The 12,961-nt window shown below is 43.2% G+C and overlaps 1 protein-coding gene across 1 annotated transcript in view; it reads left to right on the plus strand.

Annotated features, from left to right (window-relative positions):
- Nucleotides 1-12,961, plus strand: part of XYLT1 (xylosyltransferase 1) — a 188,971-nt gene that overhangs the window by 144,839 nt on the left and 31,171 nt on the right. The window contains exon 6 of the mRNA XM_035130694.3: nt 9,401-9,481. Coding sequence (XP_034986585.3) covers nt 9,401-9,481 — 81 coding nt within the window. The remainder of the gene's footprint in view (nt 1-9,400; nt 9,482-12,961) is intronic.

Raw genomic sequence — 12,961 nt, forward strand, 5'->3', positions numbered from 1 at the left:
CGCGCATGACCGGAAGTTGCGTGACGCAACTTCCGGTGGCGCTTCGCCCTTCTATGGGCATCAGAAAATGGCGGCGCCGGAAGTCGCTTCCGCGCATGACCGGAAACACGTAAAAGCGACTTCCGGCGCCGGCGTCGCCATTTTCTGATGCCCATAGAAGGGCAAAGCGCCACTGGAAGTCGCGTCACGCAACTTCCGGTCATGCGCGGAAGTGACTTCCGGCGCCGGCGCCGCCATTTTCTGGTGCCCATAGAAGGGCAAGCGGCACCAGAAAAATGGCCGGGTAATTCTCCTCCACTCATAGCTGCCAAGTATCCCGATTTAAGGGACAATACCGGGATTTTCCGCTAAACGGGAGACCGCCGGGAAATGGTAAGAAAAAAGGGGTTTTCCCGGTGGATACGGGATACTTGGCAGCTATGAGCGCTTTATGTTGCGGCCTTTTCATGTTGTGAATGGGCCGCCGGAACGGATCCTGTTCGCAACAAGAGGTACCACTGTACCTACCACGAGTGCTGCTGCCCACCACCACCAATAAGTGAAGTTTGGAAGTCAATGATGTCAAGAGGGAAATGGCACTTTGCAGGTGATCGAGGGGCAGGGACTTAAAACTGAAGGCAGCTCTAGGCCACATCCGCACCATACGTTTAAAGTGGTATCATACCACTTGAAGCAGTCATGGCTTTCCCCCAAGGAATCCTGAGAACCATAGTGTGTTAAGGGTGCTGAGAGTTGTTCGGAGACTCCTATTCCCTGTACATAGTTCACTGGGAGGATAGATTTACTGTTATACTGTTCTGGGAATTGGAGTTATAAGAGGGGAATAGGGGTCTCCTCAGCACCCTTAACAAACCGCAGCTCCTAGAATTCTTTGGGGGAAGCCATGACTGTTTAAAGAGTGGTTTAAATGTGTGGTGCAAATGGGGTCTTGAATTGGAACAGGGCTGTTCTGTTCCATCCATAGATGTTACCCACCAGACAGCTAAGTTGATGGTGGGTCCAGCACCTTGGAGAGCTCAAAGTGAGCAAGTTGCTCCTGCAAAGGTTGGAGGTGAATTGAGGAGGAGCTGCTATTAAAATGCCACCATAAATGTCTTTGATGTTCACTGGGGTCATCCAAAATAGCTGAAAGGTGGGAGTTTCTGGACAGGTAAAAGGAAGCCATCCTTCACATAGTACAAAGATAAGCCAACAACCACAGTGGGAAACTGGACTTTGGCCTTTATATAAGATTTTAGATTTGATCCAGCAGGACTCTGGTGCATTGCTGACACCATCTATCTAGAGGCTGCTGTCAACTGGCCATGTAAGCAATCTCCATGGGACAGACTATGTCCTCCAGGGATGATGGGAGCTGTAGTTCAGCAACTAAGTAAAAAAAGCATGTGCATGAACTTGTGTTTTAATCCATTATTATTAGCGGTATTCAGTTTAGAAAAGGTTCTGGGCCTATTAAGAAATACTTACTTGGCACTAGGAGGCAGGATTTCCCCCACCCCATTAACCAAAGACATTTCAAGGTTCCTTAGAATATAACCATAAAACATTCCAAGCAAATGAAGTTCTGCTTTCTAAGGATAATGAGACATTGAAGGTCTTTATGAACTCTCAGCTTGAATAAAACTAATACCCCTAGTTAGATGAAGAAACCCCCAATAGAGGATTTTCATCAGTGACTGAGCCTCTGTTTTCCTTGCTTTCCATGGAGCATTTACATATCACAGCATTTTTTGGGCTGAAGTCCAGGAGATCGTTTTAATTTTGAACTCATTTTCTTCTCTTACCCTTGCCACATTCTCTCCTAGTCCTCCCTGGGTTGTCATGTAAGCTCGAACCGATGTTTGGTTTTGGCTTTGTTTTTAATGTAATCTTCAAAAACTTCTCTCAGTCTAAACTTGGCCATCTGAGGAATGATACCTTTAGAGAAAGAGCCCCCCGAGGTTTTCAAAGTGGGTTCCTTGGAGTAGTAAAAGACTTGTACACCTTTTTACGAGCAAGGGCAGCCCGATATCAATGGCTGCTGACCACAATGGCTATGTTCTGCCTCCACTGCCAGAGGTATTATGTCTCAGAATAGCAGCTGCTGGTAGTCGTAGACAGGGAGAGTGCTGTTGTGCTCAAGTTGCTCATACGAGGAAACCACCCCCTGCTGTTTATAGCATAAGAGCGTAAGAAGAGCTCTGCTGGATTGGGCCAGAAGACTTCTCTCTTTTTTTAATTAATTAAACTTTATTGAAATTCAAATCAAAACAACTCCAATCAAAACAAACTCAACTCATAAAAACATTCTCCTTCCTTGGTGGTCATCTGTCATGGATGCTTTAGCGGAGATTCCTGCCTTGCAGGGGGTTGGACTAGATATCACTTGGGATCCCTTTCAGCTCTAAGATTCTATTATTCTGTTATAATAGAATTAAATGTGTGTGTGTCTGTGTGTCTGTGTGTGTGTCTGTGTGTAAAGATCTGTTGAAACTGTTCAAATAATTACAATAAAAACAGCATGTTAAAAACAGCACCTTTCATTAGAAGTAGTCAGCATACCCTCAAACATTTCTCCAATGAAAATAAGGACCTCCCATCATCATCATCATCATTAATATCCCAGCCACTCTGAGCAACTTCCAACATACAGAGGACCATAATAAAATATTAAACATTTTTTTAAAAAATCTTCCCTATACAGGGCTGCTTTCTAAAGGTTATATTAGTTACTTAGCTCCTTGTCTCAAGGGTCGCATAACTCCATACCCTCCAACATTTCTCTGATGAAAATAGGGACATCCTAAGAAAAAGTGAGCGGGACGCAGGTGGCACTATGGTCTAAACCACAGAGCCTAGGGCTTGCCGATCGGCAGATTGAATCCCCACGACGGGGTGAGCTCCCGTTGCTCGGTCCCTGCTCCTGTCCCCCTAGCAGTTCGAAAGCACGTCAAAGTGCAAGTAGATAAATAGGTAGCACTCTAGCGGGAAGATAAACGGCGTTTCCATGCGCTGCTCTGGATCACCAGAAGCAGCTTAGTCATGCTGGGCACATGACCCAGAAGCTGTCTGCAGATAAACACCAGCTTCCTCGGCCTATAGAGCGAGATGAGTGTGCATGCAATCCCAGAGTCATCCGCAACTGGACCTAACAGTCAGGGGTACCTTTACCTTTACCTAAGGAAGAGTGGGATATTCCGGGATCAAATCAGAACTGGGATGGCTTCTGTAAATCTGGGATTGTCTCTGGAAAATAGGGACACTTGGAGGCTCTGAGAGTCAGTTCCCCAAAGCCCATTGGAACAAAAAGGTCTTCACCTGTCAGCAGAGGGACAAGGAGGGAGTCAGTTTAGCTTCTATAGGGAGGGACTTCCAGTTTCTGGAAGCAGCCAGCTTCTCCTGCTTTTTTCACTGGGGCTATTCTATAGATTTAGGATTTTTGTTGTTGTAAGTGTTCTTTTTATATTTGGGTATTACGCTTTATGGGTTGTTTTCCACTCAGTCCTGCTCAGGTTAGACCTGTTGAAATTACTGGCCCAGAGAACCATGTTCATTAATTTCAATGGCTCTGGACTGAGTAGGATTAACACTGAGTTGTATTCAATTCTAGTCCTTCTCAGGAATATACCCATTGAGATTAATGGACATAACAAACTTCAGTTGACATTAATGAGCCTGTTGGGTATATTCAGTGGATAGCTAGAAACTGGAAATAATCACATCTAAACAGATGTACAAAAATGGTATAACATAATTTGGGACATAGCATTTAATGAAAAACTGATGCAATAATTTTCTGTGGGTAGAGGGAGAGAACTGGAGAGACTTTTATGGCAGTCTGGTGGTCATTTGTCCAGCCCAAGAACAAAGGCGCTACAAAACAAACTGTACTTCCATAAGACATTAACATTCTCCTCCATATTGATGAAACTTCCACTTTCTCTCCACTTCTGCTCCTGCATGAACCTTTACTATTATTGTTTACATCTGACTATGCTTTGGGTTGTGGGAAAGGGTTTGTAAATTTATTAAATATAGGAGTGAAATAGAGGGGGGAGAGAGAAATTAATGAGCCTGTTTATTTGAGCAGAGCTTGGATACAAACTTTTAAAAGTCACAGTTAAAGACTCTTTTACGTAGCAAGTGACTAATACATTGAATGAATAACAATAATAAATAAATATAATTAGCTCTTCATCGGGGAACGCTGGCAGTAGAGGCAACGGTTGAGAATTTTGCATAGCTGCTGTGTTTTAGGATTGTGGTATTGAAACATAGTTCAATTAACAGATCGCAAGAAACAAGAGAGCACAGCATTTTCTTTTTTAAAAAATGATTATTGCACTTGTTAACTTGTTAAATTCATTCTTGGAGTAAACCTGAAGTAGGAAAGTAAAGATAATCTCTGAAAAGCTCATCCGAGCACGCCGGTGTTTGCCTAGAAACGAACCCTAAGATGTCAGCCATTGAGGCCTTTTCATGTGGAAAGATCGCTAAGTAAATTCCCTAAATGTCTATTCATCCCCCATAAGATGGCAATTCAGTGAAGCAGCAAATGTGAAAATCGGCAGGGCTTTACGATAGAGAGGGAGAGAGAATGTGTGTTTCTTCCCCTGCAAATGCTAAATTGAAATGCAGATTCTGACCCCGGGAGACTTTTAAAGCTCACTTGAGTGAGCATCAAAGGAAGGTCTCAGGCTTCTGCAATCTAGCCATTTAGGTTGATTGATAGACAGATACTCCAATTGGTCTGGACTTAGTCAATGGTTAACTTGTTCGTTATTCATCAGGGCAATAATGAACTGTTCCTTGAGATGATTGGAGAGTTTGTAAATGCAGGCTACTTAGGGGGGGATCACTGTGTTGATAATGTTCCCTGGCTGGGTTTGCTCCCTTGGAGTACGAGTCATTTTGCTCCACAGGCAAAGTATTCAGAAGGAATTGCCGCAGCATTTGAAAAAGAAGTTTCGTGTTCCCGACTACGGGCATAGAGTGACTCAGAGCACATTTTCGTGGATAAACCGCTTCAAATGTGCCTCTTTCCCTTTTTAATGTCCAGTTGGGTGTATATATATAAGTGGAACCTGCAACTCAAAATCCCACAAGCTCAGGGGGCAATAATGCTTCTTGAATACCAGTTGCTGGAAATTCTGTTGCACTCAGGTCCTGCTTGTGAGCTTCCCAGAGGCATGTGGTTGGCCACTGTGAAAACAGGATGCTGAACTAAATGAGCCACTGGCTCTTCTTATTTCTTGATAGTGGAACCTTGTTTCCTGGAAGGGTTTCAAGCTAGCTAACCATTCCCTCCTTCCAGTTTCCCATTTTTTCTTTTCCAATTAACCATCAGCATTCTGTGACTACCGAGCATGCTCAAACCTCAATGAGTTGTTGGGAGCTGAGCTGCCTTTTTAAGAGGGATAGGGCTTTTTTTTTGGTACTTCTGCAAACTTTAGGGTTCTCCAGAGCATGTCTCTCTATCTATCTTTTTAAATAAATATTATTCAGTTTTATAGGGAAAAATATAGAGTTTAATACTGTATCCTTTCCTTTAAAAAAAACCACAAACCAAGACTTATCTAGATACTATAAAAACACAAAGAAAGTGCTGAAGAAAGTGAAATTGACCAATTCTATGAAGACCTACAACACCTTCTAGAAATGACACCAAAGAAGGATGTTCTTCTCATTACAGGGGATTGGAATGCTAAAGTAGGGAATCAAGAGATAAAAGGAATAACTGGCAAGTTTGGCCTTGGAGTTCAAAATGAAGCAGGGCAAAGGCTAATAGAGTTCTGTCAAGAGAACAAGCTGGTCATCACAAACACTCTCTTCCAACAACACAAGAGACGACTCTACACATGGATATCACCAAATGGGCAGCATCGAAATCAGATTGATTATATTCTCTGCAGCCAAAGATGGAGAAGCTCTATACAGTCAGCAAAAACAAGACCTGGAGCTGACTGTAACTCAGATCATCAGCTTCTTATAGCAAAATTCCAGCTTAAACTGAAGAAAGTAGGAAAAACCACTGGGCCAGTAAGATATAATCTGAATCAAATCCCTTATGAATACACAGTGGAAGTGAGGAACAGGTTTAAGGATTTAGATGTGGTGGACAGAGTGCCTGAAGAACTATGGATGGAGGCTCGTAACATTATACAGGAGGCAGCAACGAAAACCATCCCAAGGAAAAGGAAATGCAAGAAAGCAAAATGGCTGTCCAACGAGGCCTTACAAATAGCGGAGGAGAGGAGGCAAGCAAAATGCAAGGGAGATAGGGAAAGATACAGGAAACTGAATGCAGATTTCCAAAAAGCAGCAAGGAGAGACAAGAGGGTCTTCTTAAATGAGCAATGCAAAGAAATAGAGGAAAACAATAGAATGGGGAAAACCAGAGATCTGTTCAAGAAAATTGGAGATATGAAAGGAACATTTCGTACAAAGATTACCATAATCAAGGACAAAAGTGGTAAGGACCTAACAGAAGCAGAAGACATCAAGAAGAGGTGGCAAGAATACACAGAGGAATTATACCAGAAAAATATGGAGGTCTCGTACACCCCAGGTAGTGTGGTTGCTGACCTTGAGCCAGACATCTTGGAGAGTGAAGTCAAATGGGCCTTAGAAAGCACTGCTAATAACAAGGCCAGTGGAAGTGATGATATTCCAGCTGAACTATTTAAAATTTTAAAAGATGATGCTGTTAAGGTGCTACACCCAATATGCCAGCAAGTTTGGAAAACTCAGCAATGGCCAGAGGATTGGAGAAGATCAGTCTACATCCCAATTCCAAAGAAGGGCAGTGCCAAAGAATGCTCCAACTACCGCACAATTGCGCTCATTTCACACGCTAGCAAGGTTATGCTCAAAATTCTACAAGGCAGGCTTAGGCAGTATGTGGACCGAGAACTCCCAGAAGTGCAAGCTGGATTTCGAAAGGGCAGAGGAACCAGAGACCAAATAGCAAACATGCGCTGGATTATGGAGAAAGCTAGAGAGTTCCAGAAAAACGTCTACTTCTGCTTCATTGACTATGCAAAAGCCTTTGACTGTGTCGACCACAGCAAACTATGGCAAGTTCTTAAAGAAATGGGAGTGCCTGATCACCTCATCTGTCTCCTGAGAAATCTCTATGTGGGACAAGAAGCTACAGTTAGAACTGGATATGGAACAACTGATTGGTTCAAAATTGGGAAAGGAGTACGACAAGGTTGTATATTGTCTCCCTGCTTATTTAACTTATATGCAGAATTCATCATGCGAAAGGCTGGACTAGATGAATCCCAAGCCGGAATTAAGATTGCCGGAAGAAATATCAACAACCTCAGATATGCAGATGACACAACCTTGATGGCAGAAAGCGAGGAGGAATTAAAGAACCTTTTAATGAGGGTGAAAGAGGAGAGCGCAAAATATGGTCTGAAGCTCAACATCAAAAAAACCAAGATCATGGCCACTGGTCCCATCACCTCCTGGCAAATAGAAGGGGAAGAAATGGAGGCAGTGAGAGATTTTACTTTCTTGGGCTCCTTGATCACTGCAGATGGTGACAGCAGTCACGAAATTAAAAGACGCCTGCTTCTTGGGAGAAAAGCAATGACAAACCTAGACAGCATCTTAAAAAGCAGAGACATCACCTTGCCTACAAAGGTCCGTATAGTTAAAGCTATGGTTTTCCCAGTAGTGATGTATGGAAGTGAGAGCTGGACCATAAAGAAGGCTGATCGCCGAAGAATTGATGCTTTTGAATTGTGGTGCTGGAGGAGACTCTTGAGAGTCCCATGGACTGCAAGAAGATCAAACCTATCCATTCTGAAGGAAATCAGCCCTGAGTGCTCCCTGGAAGGACAGATCGTGAAGCTGAGGCTCCAATACTTTGGCCACCTCATGAGAAGAGAAGAATCCTTGGAAAAGACCCTGATGTTGGGAAAGATTGAGGGCACTAGGAGAAGGGGACGACAGAGGACAAGATGGTTGGACAGTGTTCTCGAAGCTACGAACATGAGTTTGACCAAACTGCGGGAGGCAGTGCAAGACAGGAGTGCCTGGCGTGCTATGGTCCATGGGGTCACGAAGAGTCGGACACGACTAAACGACTAAACAACAACATAAAAACACAAAAGGGGGGAGGGAGAAAGAGAGAACAATTAAATAATTAAATAAATAGAAGAGAATAGAAGATGTTAAAAGAGAAAGATAGAGGAATAAGATTCAGAATGTAAAGAACTTCCACTTCTTCATCTGCCTGCTATATAAAAACAATATTCACTTTGTCCAATCCAACATAACACCCAACCAAGCTTCTTTCTATAAACAAACATTATACAGTGGTACCTCGACTTACGAACGACTTGACAATAGAATTTTTGACTTACGAATGGGGGTAATGGTCGTGCGCTTACGAATGTCTCGACATCCGGGGGGAAACCGCGGTGGTTTTAGATAGGGATTTTTCGACTTACGAATTTTTCCGTTTTCAATGCATTCCTATGGGAAATCGCATTTCCAATGGCGTTTTTCGACTTACAAATTTTTCGACTTACGAAGGTGCCTTCGGAACGGATTAATTTCGTAAGTTGAGGCACCACAGTATTCATTCCTCAGATCCAGATATCATTATTTCTTTTTCTTTTTCACACAAAAAGTTTCTTTCTCTCTTGCTTTGAAATTCCAGATCGACAGTTCAACCCTTCCCCAAAAAGTGTTTGGTGGCTCCTTAAAGACTAGCAAGTTTATTGGCATAGGCTTTTGTAGATACCATAATAAATCCTTTAGTCTTAATGCACCACAACACTCTCCCGAGTGACTGCTCATTTTAAAATCTTCTTAGAGCTGCTCCTTTCCCCACCTGCTGCCTCCAAGCACTTTGAAAGGATGTGAATAATTTTGCAGGTGTGCTCCCTTCACACTTGATGTCAGTTTTGTACTTGTGCTTTTCACAAGGCTGTAGTTTTGGAGTCAGGACCGTTCAGAGCTAGGTAAAATGAACGGGCAGGTGTAATTCAGTTGTTGTTTTTTTAAAAAAAGTATAGTTACCTGAACTACATTTAAAATACAAAATAACAGATAATCTGAATGGAGAAGCATCTTCAATATGAAGTGAAAATCTGTTTGCATAAATTGCTATTGAATTTTCAGACTACAATTTAGTCAGCGATGTCTTTCAGTAATGTAACATTTTATCTTCTTTTACGAGGGGGGGGATCCCTAAGATTTCATACAGGAATTTGAAATACAAATACACTGAATTTTTGTTTCAATAAGAGAAAGACGCAAAGAGGCTCTCCTGGAATATGCCTCACATGATATCAGTGAGTAGGCAACATCTGCTTGCAAATCTGAACTTACATTCAATGGTAAAGTTCCTGGTGTGTATGAGTAGTCTCTGTTTTAATTTTTTGTCCCAATCATTTCACAGGACAAACGACCAGCTCGTTGCCTTCCTTTCCAGATACCGAGACATGAACTTCTTGAAGTCCCATGGAAGAGACAATGCAAGGTAATGTGGCCTTTTCTGTGCCTCTCAGTATAATAATAAAAATTTGTGGTGATACTTTTCATTTCTTCTTTTTTGCAATCCAGGCAAAAGTGTGATCAATAAAACCGGCACTTTCAACTGCAGTTTTCCCGAGAAAGATGTACAGATAGAAATAGAAATAGAAATACAGTACTTTATTGTCACGGTACCACTTGTTTATAGTGAGATTAAACGAGCCCCCCCCCCAATCTCTCAGTCCTTGTTACACTTTGTGTGCTGTCGTACGACCACCAACCCCAAACGTCAGCTGCAATGTTGCTGTCTTCCATTTAGCAGCTTCATGGCCCATGGTTAGAAACTGTTCTTTAACCTGTTGATGTGGCTTATCATGCTTCTATAAAAGGTGCTGGCCAGGGTGTGAATCATCCCTGAGAATGTTCCTTCTGAGGCAATGGTCTCCCATGATAACATCTAGCAGACTCAGGGGACAGCCCACAATATCGTGTGCTGTCTTCACCACCCTCCGTAGGGAGTGTCTGTCCATGGCTGTCAAACCAGCATTTGTTGTTGTTTAGTTGTGTCTGACTCTTCATGACCCCATGGACCAGAGCACGCCAGGCACCCCTGTCTTCCACTGCCTCCCGCAGTTTGGTCAAACTCATGTTCGTGGTTTCAAGAACACTGTCCAACCATCTCGTCCTCTGTCGTCCCCTTCTCCTTGTGCCCTCAATCTTTCCCAACATCAGGGTCTTTTCCAGGGAATCTTCTCTTCTCATGAGGTGGCCAAAGTATTGGGGCCTCAGCTTCAGGATCTGTCCTTCCAGTGAGCACTCAGGGCTGATTTCCTTCAGAATGGATAGGCTTGATCTTCTTGCAGTCCATGGGACTCTCAAGAGTCTCCTCCAGCACCATAATTCAAAAGCATCAATTCTTCGGCGATCAGCCTTCTTTTTGGTCCAGCTCTCACTTCCATACATCACTACTGGGAAAACCATAGCTTTAACTATATGGACCTTTGTCGGCAAGGTGATGTCTCTGCTTTTTAAGATGCTGTCTAGGTTTGTCACTGCTTTTCTCCCAAGAAGCAGGCGTCTTTTAATTTCGTGACTGCTGTCACCATCTGCAGTGATCATGGAACCCAAGAAAGTAAAATCTCTCACTGCCTCCATTTCTTCCCCTTCTATTTGCCAGGAGGTGATGGGACCAGTGGCCATGATCTTGGTTTTATTGATGTTGAGCTTCAGACCATATTTTGTGCTCTCTTCCTTCACCCTCATTAAAAGGTTCTTTAATTCCTCCTCACTTTCTGCCATCAAGGTTGGGTCATCTGCATATCTGAGGTTGTTCCAGCAATCTGGATTCCAGTTTGGGATTCCAGTTTGGGATTCATCTAGTCCAGCCTTTCGCATAATGAATTCTGCATATAAGTTAAATAAGCAGGGAGACCAAACCAGCATAACACACTGTAATGCAGTATGAGAGATCACTTTCTATCGTGGACCGATAGAAGGAAATCATTGCTGTCCAACCATGGCATCATCTGTTGACCTATTTCTCCCGTAGGCAAACTGGTGTTTTGGGTAGTGCAGAGCAAAGCATTCTCAAGACAGAACGCTTGGATCAGAGTTTGAGGGTGGCATTCAAATTATTTGTGTGCACACAGTGGAGGCTGGCTCATGAGAGTGAATGGGGCACTACCCCACCAACATCAGTCTATCCCAGCCTTAATTCCTAAAAAGAGCAAAGTTGAATGTCAAGCCTGGGCCATGGGTAGAAGTTTGAGATGCAGCCTTAAACCACGGGACCAACTCATTATTTAGGACCAATGAGTAAGTCAGAAGCAAAGGACAAAGAAAGATACAGGAACAGATCGGGGAGCCATTATTGTTTAAACAAGGCTCCGCTGCGACAGGAAGTCCTCTTATACTGTTTCCTGTCCTGGGGGGCAGCCTGAATCCACCCAGGGCCTGAAGGTCCTTCACTGAGAAGCCGGCGTTTGCAATTCAGTGGCTGACCACGCAGGGCAGTCACCCACAGATCCCAGTAGCTCCTGACAGTGGGGAGGTGATGCCGTCTTCCCAAAACCCACATTATCTGCCCATTCCATGCAAGAACAGGCTGTGATTGCTCAGAGATGACATTAAAAAATGCACTCTGACCCAGCTCAGGGGCACCATTCACTATCCACCTATTCTACAATTTTAGACCAGCTGTTGAAATAAGATTCCAGAGCTAAGCCAGGCACAAAATTGAGCCCTTTTCGCACCATCCAGTTAAACGGTGGCAGATTTGAGAAGGCTTACCACTTGATGCATATATATCAAGTGGGCTGGGGGAGAAAGAGAGATCTCTGTCTTTTTGTCACTAAAGTGACAGTGTTGTCGTTTTATTTTCTTGCAGAGTATCAGTCTGCTCAAAAATATGAAAAGCTATATGTTTATCTACTCTAATCTGGTTTCTCTTTTTTTGCAAAGAGTTTCCTGAGATCAGCTTACATATTTTATCTCTCTTGCTAATACAGTTTAACCATATCTTAGGACAGTACTGTGCCATATTATTTTAAGGAGAGACTGTTACTTATCATTCTCAATTGTGCTGAACTTGGATGGTCTCGTGCCAATCCCTTTGCAAGTGACACTGGGCCACCAAAAATATGTTGTTGTTCTTTATTCTGTGTTTCAGGATACAAATCCTTCCAGGGTTTCAAGTAATATTAAGACTTATTAGTAGAATCACTATATTATCACAGTAACTATATTAAAACAAAACAATTCATCAGAGGGCATATCCACACCATACATTGGAAGTACATTATTTCACCCAAATTATTCTGGGAACTGTAGTTTCTTATGGGTGTTGGGAATTGTAGCTCTGTAAGGCAGGGGTTCCCAAACTAAGGCCCGGGGGCCGGATGCGGCCCAATCGCCTTCTAAATCCAGCCCGCAGACGGTCCGGGAATCGCCATGTTTTTACATGAGTAGAATGTGTCCTTTTATTTAAAATGCATCTCTGGGTTATTTGTGGGGCCTGCCTGGTGTTTTTACATGAGTAGAATGTCTCCTTTTATTTAAAATGCATCTCTCAGTTATTTGTGGGGCATAAGAATTCATTCATATTTTTTTTCAAAATATAGTCCGGCCCCCCACAAGGTCTGAGGGACAGTGGACCGGCCCCCTGCTGAAAGTTTGCTGACCCCTGCTGTAAGGGGTAAACTGCACATCCCGTGGTTCTTTGAGGGAAGCCGTGTGCTTTAAGTTTATGTTGTAGGTGTGACTTAAACCCTTTCCACACTGAGCAGTTGGTAAATAGATGCTGCTGTGCAGAAGAAAGTCCAGCTGTGGGAAGCTGTTCAGTGACTTTTGCAACCATCTCTCTCTCCCATAACCTTTCCTTCATGGCAGTCGGTGATAGATATGTTTGGGCTGTGGGAAGCTGGAGCAGGCTTTCCTGGTTTCCTGAGATTTTTCCCATAGCGCACCACATGGTCCCAGGTGTAATGTC

Source organism: Zootoca vivipara, chromosome 13 (assembly GCF_965207765.1).
Source record: "Zootoca vivipara chromosome 13, rZooViv2.hap1.1, whole genome shotgun sequence".
NCBI lineage: Eukaryota > Metazoa > Chordata > Lepidosauria > Squamata > Lacertidae > Zootoca > Zootoca vivipara.